Source organism: Carcharodon carcharias, chromosome 16 (assembly GCF_017639515.1).
Source record: "Carcharodon carcharias isolate sCarCar2 chromosome 16, sCarCar2.pri, whole genome shotgun sequence".
Lineage (NCBI taxonomy): Eukaryota > Metazoa > Chordata > Chondrichthyes > Lamniformes > Lamnidae > Carcharodon > Carcharodon carcharias.
Window position 1 is genome coordinate 43,669,864 of NC_054482.1, and position 13,661 is coordinate 43,683,524.

At 42.2% G+C, this 13,661-nt stretch overlaps 1 protein-coding gene across 3 annotated transcripts in view; it reads right to left on the reverse strand.

The window, feature by feature from the left end:
- The window catches only part of axdnd1 (axonemal dynein light chain domain containing 1), a 227,355-nt gene that overhangs the window by 171,024 nt on the left and 42,670 nt on the right, over positions 1-13,661 (reverse strand). For all 3 annotated transcript variants that reach the window (XM_041207768.1, XM_041207767.1, XM_041207769.1), the window contains 3 exons: positions 12,760-12,848; positions 12,134-12,190; positions 7,007-7,118 (listed from right to left, as the gene is read on the reverse strand). In XM_041207768.1, coding sequence (XP_041063702.1) covers positions 7,007-7,118; positions 12,134-12,190; positions 12,760-12,848 — 258 coding nt within the window. The remainder of the gene's footprint in view (positions 1-7,006; positions 7,119-12,133; positions 12,191-12,759; positions 12,849-13,661) is intronic.

Sequence of the window (13,661 nt, forward strand, 5' to 3'; positions counted from 1 at the left end):
TTGGGTTGTGGGGTGACAGGGCTTTTCTAGGCGACAGCTAAGTGGAGCTGCCAGGGCTGGTAAAAAGCAAGGCCAAAGGGAGGAAGACCAGAGGAGAACAGGGTGACACCAGGGCCGGAGGAAACAATATAACACCAGGGTCGGGGAGAACAAGGCAACAACAGCACAAAGGAGAGGTCAGCACTAGGGCCAGGGACAAGGGTGGGAGTGGGGCAACACGGGGCCAGAGAGAATAAGGCGGAGGGAAGCAGGACAACACTGAGGAAGAATGGAGCAAAGCCAAGTAGGAGCAGAGGTGAATGAAGCCTGGACCAGGCGGCCAAGGGGAGTTCAGCGGCTGAGGCTGAGCGGAGCCAGAGGGAAGTGAGGCTGTCAAGAATGGGAATGAGCGAAACTGCCTACCCATTGCATGATTTACAACTGGAAGGTTCTGCTTGAACTTGCAGGAACTGCGGCCTTACAAGATACACCATTAAACATACCCAGTGGGTACTGACAAGAGATGACCCACATTCAGGGCCAAAATGGCTTCAGTTCAGGTGAAGAGGAAAATGAGAAAGTGTGAAACAGTATGTGACAAGGAAAGAGCAATGCTTATCAACAGGGGACAGCCTGAATTTGGGGCCAGGGTGGCATCAATTCAGGCAGAGGGAGAAACGAGGTGACATGAGACAAATGCTGAAAAGGAGAGAGCAACATCCACCACTTCCAGTCAATACTCTTAGTAATGTAAGATCAGTAACAAATAAAATTCAAACCTGCATAAGACTTTTGTCAGAATTCAAGGAGTCTAGAGTGCTCTGTCTCACCAAAACCTGGTAAACATCGGACATTCCAGACAATGCAACTGATATTGATGGATTTGATCTATTATGCCAAGATAGATCTGCTACTGCTACAATATATGGATGTGTGTGAATAAACATTGGTGCTGAAATTTTCAGGTTAAGAAACGTATTTGTTTCGTTAACATTGAATTACGCTGTGTGGCTGTTAGATCCTTCCATCCGCCTTGTGAATTTAATCAATTACTCATTATTTTGATATCGATTCCACTGGATGCTAATGCAGAGCAAGTGGCAGGTGTTGCTTGTAAGACAGTGCAAGAAATGTTCGCTCCTTCTCCAGATTCACCGAAGATCATCTTTGGTGATATTAACCACTGTAACCTGACTTTGAGGGACACCCTCTGTAACTACACTCTGTGTTGACAGACCAACCGTGGAGAGAAGACACTGGATCAATGTTTTTGCTTCATTCTTGATTCCTACAAGTCTTTGGAGATTCAGATCATAACGTTGTGCATCTCTTTAAATATCAACAAAAACCGAAAACAGTAAAAACTAGCAGGTATGTGGTTGAAGCCTGGGATAATGTGGCCATTCAAGATCTACAAATTTGTTTTGAGAACACAAATTGGGACATTTTTATTGCAGATGAAAACATAAATATCATAAATGATTCTATCATCTTATGCGAACAGCTTCATGCCCAAACTAAAATAATTAATATTTATCCAAACAAGAAATCCTGAATTACAAAGGATTTAAATGCACTACTAAAGGAAAGACAAATTGCACTTAGTATAGGGGACCAAGACAAACCTGATGAACCAAAAATCAAGGTGAGAAAGGAAATTCAGAATGTGAAAGATGCATACAGAGATAATTTGCATGATTGTTTTAGGACAAGTAATCCCAAGGCACGTGGAAGTGTATGAGTAAAATGTCAGGACGCACATTGAAAAAGAGAAATGACCCTTATTTGTCCACACACAATCCTGGTGATGTTGCGAATGAATTGAAGAGATTGTTTTAGCTGGTTGAAAATGATGATCTTGTGTTTTTATCCACAAAAAGAAGCAATTCAAGTGTTTGAGTCCATGGAAAGAATGAGGCCCATATCAGACCAGTGGAAAAATTCTTAAGGAATGTGATCAGTTCCCTTCTCTCTGGTCTTCAGAAATTGTTTGATACACATACTGTTCCTTGCTGTTCGAAATCAGCTATCATCGTTCTGATTGCTAACAAGCTGAATGATTACTTTCTAGTTGCCCCTACATCAAAAGTCACATGTATTTTGAGCACATTGTTTCACAGCATCTTTTAGATCCCCTTGTTCCACACATTGATCAGTTATAGTTTGCCCATAAACCTCATAAGGCAGTGGGCGATGCTGTTCTGACCTTGGTCCATTTGATTCAACAACACACAGATAGATTAGGTAGCTATGCTCATGCTACCTTTGTTGATTTCTCTTTAGCTTTTAATATCATGTAACATACAAGCTTATTGAGAAATTGGAAGAACTTAACATCAATCCCACTCTCCTACTTTGGATCAATGATTTCCTTTACAACAGGGCCCAATGGGTGTTGGGTTTCTAGAATTTACTCAGAGCCCATATTAACAAATACTGGATCTCCTCAGGGCTGTGTACTTTCACCTCTGCTTTTCATCTTCTACACGAATGATTATTGATCAGAGCACGATGGCATAACGATCCTGAAGTATGCTGATTATATGGTACTTGTGGATCTTATAAGGAACAACAAAATATACTACAGGAATTCATGGAGAAGTCCGTAAAAGGGTGCAGTGGGCAATTCTCTTAAACTAAACAAACGCAAGATGAAAGAACTAAGTTTATAATTAGTTATAAACTTTAAGAAAATGATAGTTAATGAAACTGTTCCCATGAAAATTCATGATGTGGACATTGAAGTAGTTACAAGCTGCAAGTATACACATCAAAGTAGATGATAAGTTGAACTGGAGAGAACTGTTTATAGATGTGCTAGCCAAGAGACATACACAATTATACCATCTTAGAAAATTAAAATCCTTTTGAGTAGATTCCTCAATCATTAAGATCTCCTACATGTATATGGTTGAGAGTTCTATCCTTTTTGGATCTCTCTCTTGGTACCATGATCTTAGTAGACGCTTTAAGAGTACAGAGATTAGTGAAGCAGGCAGGAGGGGTATTTAATGAGCAGGTCTCTCTTGACGAAATCTGAGTGTCATGAACAATGAGAATCACTTCTTGTCTCAGTATTACTGTTGGATGCGTTCAGGGAAAAGACTACAATCCCTCAGATGCAGGACAAAATGGTTCTTGAACTCATTTGTGTCCTTCTCCATAAGAACTTTTAACAGGAGTTTGATGAATGGATGAGGATATGCAGTCATGCTGGGACTCACTGCATTGTAAAGCATTGTAATAGTTTTAATATATTTTAATTGAAGTTTAACTTCTGTGATAGGGTGATTTTTTATTGCTATTTATTCCTTTATATATAATTTTTGAATGAATGAGCAATGTATGCAAAATGAATTTCTGTATGAATAAAATGAAATTGAAGATTGAAATTGAGAAATAATGTTTAACGTACATGTCGAACACCAGTAGGAAAGAAAAGCTAAGGAACCAATTTGTGCTCTGCAGCCAAACTCTATTTATATCTGTCTGGAGCGGATGTAAACTTAAATGTAAAAACAGCTGAGTGCTTTCTAAAAACCAAATCTTACTCATTTAAAAAAGCACAGAACTAGGGAGTAAAATACAGGTGTCACTAGCATTGCAAGTAGGGTAGGAAGCAAGCCTCTGTTGGGCAGCTCATCCTAATGGTGCAACTAAACAAAAACTGTACCAAGTTGCAATTCTTTTAAAAATTAAATGATACTGATGTACTTTATAGAATTAGAAATAACAGTACGAAAGAACCCTAACCTTTCTCTTTAAGGTTATACATAAAAGTGAAAATTCCACATTCCCAGTCAGGAAACGTCGCTCATTGTATGCAGGGTTGACTGCACTACTTTTGATCATTGCTCCCAATTGTAGCATAGGAGTGCATAATTTACTCTATGCTATCAAAATTACAAGGCATGCTACCAAAATTAACAAGGCATGTAACACAAATATCTAGGAAAAGGAAACAAAATATATATAAAATCAAGTGTAGTGCAGAACAGGGCCTTGAAGAATGACTCATTTTTTGCTGTTTTTTCCCCATTCCTCTCAAATCTCCCTGATGACACACTGCACCATGGTGTAGAATAGTCAGGCTTCTATCATGCAGCTCTACCACCAGCTGCTGGGAGGTGAGCAAGGGAGCTCAGATGCAACTCAACACCTCTTCACAACAGCATGCCAGACGAGACGTGATAGAGCAGATCATCAGCTGAGACAAGAGTAAGAGCCTTGTTGGAGAGGCAGTGGTGGGAGGATGAATACCGTCTTGAGGGAGGGAAGTTTGTGATTCATGGCACCACTGCCAGTCCCCTGGGGTTGTATCTCAGTGCTCCTGGTAATCGAGGCCCAACCATCTTCACCTGCTTCACCTTCCATCCATCATAAGATCAGGAGTGGGGTTGTTCGCTGATGATTGCACAATGTTCAGCACAATTCACAACTCCTCAGACTCTGAAGCAGCCCATGTCCAAACGCAGCAAGACCTGGACAATATCCAGGCTTGGGCTGACAAGTGGCAAGTAACATTTGCACCACACAAGTGCCAGGCAATGGCCCTTTCCAACAAGAACGAACTTAACCATCACCCCATGACATTCAATGGCATTAACTTCGCTGAATCCTCCACTATCAACATCCTGAGGGTTACCATTGACCTGAAACTGAACTGGATCAGCCATATAAACACTGTGGCTACAAGAACATCAGAGGCTAGGAATCCTGCCCCTCACCCCCTGACTCCCCAAGGCCTATCCACCATCAGCTAGGCAAAAGTCAGGAGTGTGGTGGAACACTCTCCAATTGCCCAGATGAGTGCAGCTCCAGCAACATTCAAGAAACTTGACCCCATCCAGGACAAAGAAGCTCGCTTGATTGGCACCACATCCACAACATTCACTCCCTCCATCACTGATGCAGTGTCAGCAGTGTGTACCATCTACAAAATGCATTGCAGGAACTCACCAAGGCTCCTTAGATAGCACCTTCCAAGCCCATGACTGTTACCAGCTAGAAGGACAAAGGCAGCTGGCACATGGGAACACCACCACCTGGAAATTCCCCTTCAAGCCACACACCATCCTGATTTGAAAATATATCACCTCTCTCTGTCTCAAAATCCTGGAACTCCCTCTTTAACTGCACTGTGGGTGTACCTACATCATATGACCTGCAGCAGTTCAAAAAGGCAGCTCACCACCACCTTCTCAAGGGCAATTAGGATTGGACAATAAATGCTGGCCTTGCCAGCAATGCCTGCATCCCATGAATGAATTTTTAAAAATCTGTTTGAGAACAGATTGCTGGGTTGCTGTAACAGCCTACAAGCCCCTCTGCAATGTAATACACAGCCATTTTAAAAAATATTCATTCATGCAATGTGGACGCCACTGTCTAGGGCAGCATTTATTGCCCATTCCTAATTGCCCGTGAGAAGGCGGTGGAGAGAACGTGGCATCAGTCTTGAATTTCCATGCCAGCAAGCTGGCCTTGTGTTACAGCAGTCTGAGATTCCGCTACAGCACTCCAACATTGGGTTGCTACTGCCTATGCTGCAATGGAAGCTGCAAAAGGGGCCAATGTTGAATCATTGTTGGGTCCACAATGTGTGAATAGAGTTGGCCACCACTTCCATGCTGAAAAATTGGCCTCTTGCATGCTCTTTGACATTGAAAACCAGCTTTCTGGCAGGCTTCCAATCCTCCAAGCATTAGTTGTGCATACCTATCAGTGTTCTTCTGTAGGCTGCCCTGTTTGAACTGTTCATCTAGATCCTCTGCAGTGAAACCCTTGTGCAACCTTGCCCTCTGGAGAGCTGACATTTCTGTTATTCTTGCCCTCTACCCTAGTTGCAGCCACTTGTGCCTGGTGTCTCGCCACTAGGTTTCTTGCTCTAATCTATCCTCTAAGATAGACATACTGCCAGTATCTGAGCTGGTGGCTCCTCTATCAAAGCCTCCAGTGCAGCATCTGAAGATGTTGGAGCACCTTCTCTCCCATGTTGTGCCAGTCTTCAATGTTTCCCAGGTCAGATTCACTTCCTCCACAACTGTCAGCACCGCTTCAGCCACTGTGCGGCTTCTCTTTAAGAGATGCAGACTAGCTTTAAGCAAGGCTTTGGTTAGCAAGTTACAAATTTGGACTCCTGGTTGATGCATGCAAACAATGAACAACACGGGCTGCGCACAGGAATTGTTCAAATAAGCAGCTGGCGTGAAGTTACATTCAGTCTGCATTATGTTGAACAGGCATTATAAGATTGTTTCTTGTGTGCTTGTGTGTTTCTTTTGGAAAATATATTCATTTGATGCTTTTAAGCTTAAAACAAGTTCTGATGAGGTGCTCTATCATTTTTGAAGACAGATGAGATTTTATGAAGGCACAAGATAATTTGGTAGCAAAAAGGAATTATGCAGCAAGTGGCTAGGATCTGAAATGTGCTGCCTCAACGTGTAATGGTGGCAGATTCAATCATGGCATTCAAAAGGGAATTGGATCATTAACTGAAAAAGAAAAATTTGGAGGGCTACATGGAAAAGGCAGGGAAGTGGCACTAGGTAAATTGGTCTTGCAGAGAGCCAGCATGGACATGATGGGCCAAATGGCCTCCTTCTGTGCTGTAACCATCCTATGATTCTACATGGCAGATGTACTTTTCATTTTCAGGTCATGCTATCAAAGCTTAAATTAGATCCTGAGGTAAGGATAGACATCATCAAAAGCATGGGAAGTTGGAATCATCCATCAGAGAGCTAAGAACTGAACTAACCTAGGATAAGAGATTAGTAAAGACCAAAAAATGCAATAGATTGGTAAAGATTAATTATTATTATGGAGGTAGAAACTGAAAGGGAAAAATATAGTAATTCATGTGTGAATGAGTGGGCAAGAGAGAGGAATGAAAGAGTTAAATCTGCCATAGTAGCATCAAAATCTTTCCTGGTATTTAAGATTATAAAAAGGGTAATGATGTTTTCCCTGCATGTTTCTGTTGAATGTGTCATAGTTAACGGACTGGCTTTTAAATCAGTACCTGTGTTTCTCCTTTGAATTGCTGTTCAGTATCTTCATTAAACCCAACCTTTTCCAGCATTGCATCCATCACTTGAGACAGCTGAATGGCCTCAACTCTGCCACTGGGTTTCCTGGCAATATAGATACAATGTACAAATTACATAGTTATGTGGAAACTGCAATCTCCCTTTCTTTGAGTAGCGGTGACATTTTTTTGCTCATTAGAGTCAGTGATCGTGAATACAATTGTTTCCCATTTGTTACCATCTAGAGCTACAATCGAAGATTTCCGACACAGATACAGAGTATACGATGCATTCCTCTGTATTTTGGGGCAAGTTTGATAAAGAACAATAAAGATGTTAGAGTTAATTACAAGAACTTAAGAAACAGGAGCAGGAGTAGACCATACAACCCCTCAAGCCTACTCCATTATTTAATACGGTCATAGCTGATCTTCAGTTTCAACTCCACTTTCCTGTCTGTCCCCAAAACTCTTGATGCCCTGTGAGACCAATAATCTATCTATCTCAGCCCAAATATATTCAGTGATGGAGAACCCACAACTCCCTGAGGCAGAACATTCCAAAGATTCACAACCCTTTGAGTGAAGAAATTTCTCCTTGTCTCAGTCTTAAATGATCAGCTGGATCATTTAAATGGAATGCTGTTCTTTATATCTGTAGGGTTAGAATACAAAGAGATAGAGGTTATATCATTGTTCAACAAAACACTGATTATGTCACACCTGGGAGTACTGTGAGCAGTTCTGGCACCGCACCTTGGAAAGGATATATTGATCTTGGAGGGACTTCAGGGTAGGTTTACTAGAATGATATCTAGACTCAATTGGTTAAATTTAGAAGGTCAAGGGGTGATATGATCCAAGTTTCGAAGATATTAAGAAGAAGAAATGGTAGGGTAGATAGAGAGAAACTATTACCACTGGTTGGAGGATCTAGGACTAGGGATCATAGCCTTACAGTTCAGAGTCAGGTCTTTCAGGAGTGTATTTAGGAAACACCACTACACGCAAAGAGTGGCAGAAGTTTGGAACACTCTTCCACAAATCACAGTTAATGCCAGGTCAATTGTTAATTTAAAATCAGAGATTGATAGATTTATGATAACCAAAGGTATTAAGGGGTTTGGGAAAAGGTCGGTTTATAGTGTGATCATCAGAACAAATTCGCAAGAATACCAATTGTAAAGAGAACAACATTTTATACTGAATGGGAAGCAAGTGCTGACTGGGTGGCATTGCCATGGAGAATGCATCAGGGAACAGTTAAGTGCAAAGCTTTTATTTAAATTCAAAGCAGGCAGGTTGCTGATTGGACAAAGCATTGCCATGGAAAATGAACCAGGGAATGGCTGTCCCCCAAACTTTTGTTTAGTTGAAAAAGTCAATGCATGGAAATGCTCCTTCTGTCTGCAAAGGACAGGGCCCTGTGTTCTAGCATGCGTAAGTGAGCTACACTACAAAGCCCAACTGATAATCTTAAATTGGTTGTCTGTGTAATTCTAAGCACAGTGAGGATTGTTTAGCAAGTGATGTCCAGTTGCAGAATCACATCTAATATTGGACACTATGTTTTGAGTTTTATTGGTTGGGTACAGTCAATACCTTGCCTATTGCAAACAACCCAAGGGACGTGCTGTTTGATACAATCTGCCAGACTGGGACGTACAGCCTACATACCTGGCATCACAGCAGCAGTGAAATTCATATACCACATTACACATTTGTGTGATAGGCAGAATGGCTATCCTGAGCAAATCATTGCTCGCTGTATATTGGCAAACTCATGAATGGGTTTGAGGACACCCGCCATTTTTGGTCCTGAAAAGTACCCAGTCTACCTCAGATAACCCTGGAGGGGTAAGGTGTCTCAAAAATTTGAGCAACAGGTGAAGCTTACTATTTCAAGCTGCTACTGCTCTGTAGCAGCATGAGTGGTATTCTCCACTATCAGGATCCTGCTATCAAGCCAAAAAGACGTTTTAGCTATCACACAACTGGGTAATATGGTATAGGAATTTCGGGGTTGATGTCAGAGATCTAAATGTATTGGCACGCCTAATGGCTGGCAAGCATTGATGGTCACAGGGGAAATAAAGACATTTCCTTTATTGTGATGAAACAATATTGTGTTTTTTTGTTCACTCTTTATTGAATGTCCATGTTAGTGTCCAGTATTGTACTCACCACTGTGTGTGTCTTGGCTGAATTTGCAGGCTCAGCTGGGCTTCCCTTTTGTGCATTGTAAAGAAGGTTGTCTGAGATGACTCTCAGTGGGGATAATTGAAAAGTTGCAAGGGTCCCCAAAGCCCTGTGAAGACTCTGCCAGCCAAAACTTTGAGATGGAACCTCATTTGGACAGAACTGACACCACCCCCTAGACCACTCATTTCCTTGCCTTGACTGACAGATCCAACCACCTTCCCCGCCACATCCAGGAAACCAGGGCCCTTACCACTTCACTCTCCCATGCACCAAAACCCTTTGTCATCCTGTGCATCCCTCTTCCACTCCTTCATACACCCAAATCCCAACCTTCCAACCTGAGGTCCTAAGTCAAGAAGGCAGCGTTCCAACAGCTTAAGGCTGACGCCCAAAAACAAATCCAGAAGATAAAGGACATGAGATGGGAAGAGAAAATCCAAGAGATCCAACAATATGCTGACCATCACATGCAAAGCCTTTTGAAGCCACCTGGGCAATATATAGACAAGGTCAAATGGACAAAATCTCCTTCACTCACAGAACGGTGTTTCTCTTCTTAAGGATGACAATGCCATCCATCAATGTTGGAAAGAACATTTCAACAACTTAACTGTGAATCCATAATGGCAGCTGATACTCTCCAGGCTATCCCCCAGTACCCTGTGGTAAAATCCATGGATGAACCACCATCGATTGGAGAGCTGCAAAAAGCAATCAAATGGACAAAAAAACATGGATGGTATTCCAGCCGAGGTCTTCAAAGCTGGTGGGCTTACGCTCACATCAGGACTCCATGCGCTCATTCTAAGATTTGGGAGGAAAAAGAACGAACCCCATCCCCCACCTCCTGACTTCAGGAATGCAATGTTTGTAAATACGTTCAAGAAGGGAGATGAACCATGCTATGGAAACTGTCGAGGTATTTTCCTTTTATCCAGAGCAGGACAAATGCTGACATATATTCTCATGAATCACCTACTTCCTGTGACTAAGGAAATCCACCCAGATACAGTGTGGCTTTAGACCTTCCAGAAGGACCTGACAAATACAAGAAAAATATCAAGAACAACACCAGGAACTCTTCATTGCATTCATCAACCTGACAGAAGCATTTGACTCAGTAAGTTGCAAGGCCCTGTGGATTCTGCTCCAGAGATCTGGATGCTCAAGAAACTTCATCACAATCCTGCAGCTGCTTCATGATGATATGATTGCAACTGTCTTGAGTGAGAGATCTTAAACAGAGGTTTTCAAAATCTGCGCTGGTTTCAAGCAAGGCTGTGTGATAGCCCCCATACTATTTAAAATCTACCATGCCAGTGGCTATTCATCTCATCAAAGATCAATTGCCTTCCTGTGTGAGTATTAAATACCACGTAGATGCAAAACTCTTTAACCTCAGTTGCCTCCGTCCCAAACCTATGCTGACCACCACAGACATGATCTACAGTTTGCAGATGACTGCAGAGCTGTTGTCCATTCTGTACCAGATCTGCACTCTCGATCTCTTCAATTTTGCATACAATAGACTTGGCCTCTCCTTGAACTTTGCCAAAAACAAAACTCATCTTAATGTTTCACCTCCCATATATGTTGAGGGAGAGACTCTGGAATATGTCATGCCTTGGCAGACACCTCTCTCAAAAGGCCACATTGATGAGGAGATCCAACACCAGATCAACTGCACCAGCTCAAACCTTCTACAAGCTACAACAGTGAGTGTTTGACAACAAAGACCTCCGCAAGTATACAGAAGTCCTAGAGTACAGAGTAGTTGTCTTCACCACACTCCTTACTGCTGTGAGACCTGGATTGTGTATCAGTGACACTTAAGAACACTATAGACAAATTCTATCAGCAATGCCTCACGGCATCCTCTGGATTCAACGGAAGGACTGTCACACAAATGCTAGTGTCCTTTTTGAAGGCAGCTGCACAAGCATTTGAGCAAAACTGCTGCAAAATCAATTAATATGGACTGGATACTAACTGGATGGCCAAATAGCGTCTTTTCCCACCACCTCCACCTACTGCAAGGTCCTTTTTCTCAACTTTCAAGTGGCCAGTGTTCCAGGGGAGGATTTAGAAAATGCTGCAAAGACACTCTGAAGCTCTCCATGAACCGCAGCAGCATTGACATGAATGATTGGGAGGAGCTTGTTACCAATCATTCAAAATGGTGCCAATTTGTCCATCAAGCTACAACATGCTTTGAGTCCAAACAACTTAACGATGAGACAGAGTGGTAGCAGAGAAGGAAAGGAAGCAAATCCTGCACTCCAAATCACACTTGTGGAATGTACTCCCCAATATGTCCAAAGATCCGTGGATCAAGAATCAGTCCATTCAGTTACATGAAAGCCCATGGCAGAAACTCATGACCTTGAGTGGATGTCATCCTTAAATCAAGGGACAGCCAATGACATCACCGGAACCCCAAATTTTCAAACTCTTTCGCCACCCTTCCTCAGCCCTGACTCGCCCTTTCCAGTCCTGAGCCTCTATGCAAGCTGCCATTCTCCTGCTCCCCTCCCTTGTGCCACAGAGTTCATTGGAAAACTGCTGACCTCAGATACAACACTCATAATTGGCACACACCACCTTTAAACAAACATGAACCGGGTGCCATGAGATTCTTATAGGCAGCTGACTTCACTTTGAAAGTGGGACGCAATCTTTTTAAAATGCTAACGAGTATTTATGGCATGCAAATATACTACAAGTATAAACCACTACAGGATGGCGTGAGGTCCGACATGTTACAAACACACGGTGGCTTAATCTTGGCATCTCATCCAGCCATCAGGAAGTTGAAATTTCACATCCGGTCTAATTCAGTCACCCCACACACCTTATTTCCTGCTCTTGCTGGCTCCATAATATACCCCTCCCAAAGAGTCATTGAATGCAACTACTCACATGGATGGAAATACCCTCAATTTCTTCTCATGGTCCTGCAGCAGGGTTGTGTATTTACTAGAAGAAAAATCAAGCACAGGTTATTAGGTACTCTGGCAGATTATTTGGAGGTAACGTTATGGCTTAATGGGTGTATATGTGAGCTAGTGTTCGACCTTGAAGGGAGATGCACTCACAAGGAAGGCAGGTTAGAGAATCATGACTACAATGCTATAGCCTGTATTGAAATCACACTCCCCACAAACTACTGTTCACTTTTTAGTTTATGTGGCCATAGTGACACAGTAAACTGCAGTTGCAATGTGCTGTACCATGATATGATGCTGGTACATAGGTACCTAATGATACGCCACAAGGAACACCAATTTCACGCATGTCATTGTGAAAAGGTGTTAAGAAGAAGTCAGATACTTTCTAAGAAAAGCAGGATGGGAAAATAAGAGAAAGGGTCATTCAGAAATGCTCTCACAGATTTCCAAGCAACCAACATATTCATAGTCAACCAAAACTAGTGATCTAGGATCTCTCATCTATCATGTTGCGTAACACATGATAAAAAAGATATTCACTTCTAAGCTAAAGGAGCACATCGTGGCAAATATCTACTATATTAGAGGGTTACTCACTCTTCATAGTATTCCAATCCTAAGACTCCCCAATTCTTCACAATATGGTAGTCATCTGGTATCAGGCTCTCAGGAATTTCAAACTGCTTCTGTTGAGAGAAATAATAGTCTAGATTTTAAGTTCCTGAAGCACTACTAGCAGGATTGTCTGATAGCACGCAGGAAATCCAGAAGTGCAACATGTTTGTCAGTGGCCTTTTAACCCAACCACTACATTACTAGAGTATTTCTGAACTTCCTTAGCAATTATTTTGAACAAGAATGATAACAATCTACATGAGTCGATTTCAACTCCAGTATTTAAAAGGGACACTCCAAACATGAAATTTGCTGGGTTTTGAAGTTGGGAACATAACAGAATTAATTGACAGACTATAGAATGCACACGTTCAAAGGCTTCTCCTCCCTGGATGTGATACTGGGAGCTGAACAGGCCCATAGGGGGATACTGTTCCTACTGACGGGAGTAAGAACCCCACCAGTGAAACAAAGAAGGTATGGCCGGAGGTAAAGGAAGGAGGTCAGCAGCAGGACTATGGCGCCACCTCATGGATTCAATGCCAAAAGCAGTTTAATGGCCTAAGCACTGTAGAAAAGATGAGTACAGTAGCACATTCATCTACATGCTGATGTGTGTATCAACCAAACACCCTCACTCTGCCTTCTCATGTCTACTCCAACACATCTCTCTTCACAACAACTGACCTCACAGGTATACCTATCCCTCTCTGTCTGTGCACTCTCTCACATCCCTAATCTGTCCATTCACCACTGACATGATGATCTTTGTGGAATGTCATTCCTCTTCTTCATAGTCACCCCCAGCAAGTGCTCTCCAACTAACCGTTTAACACGTCATTACTCTCATTCATGCATCTCTTCTTTCCTTTCATACAGGAGAA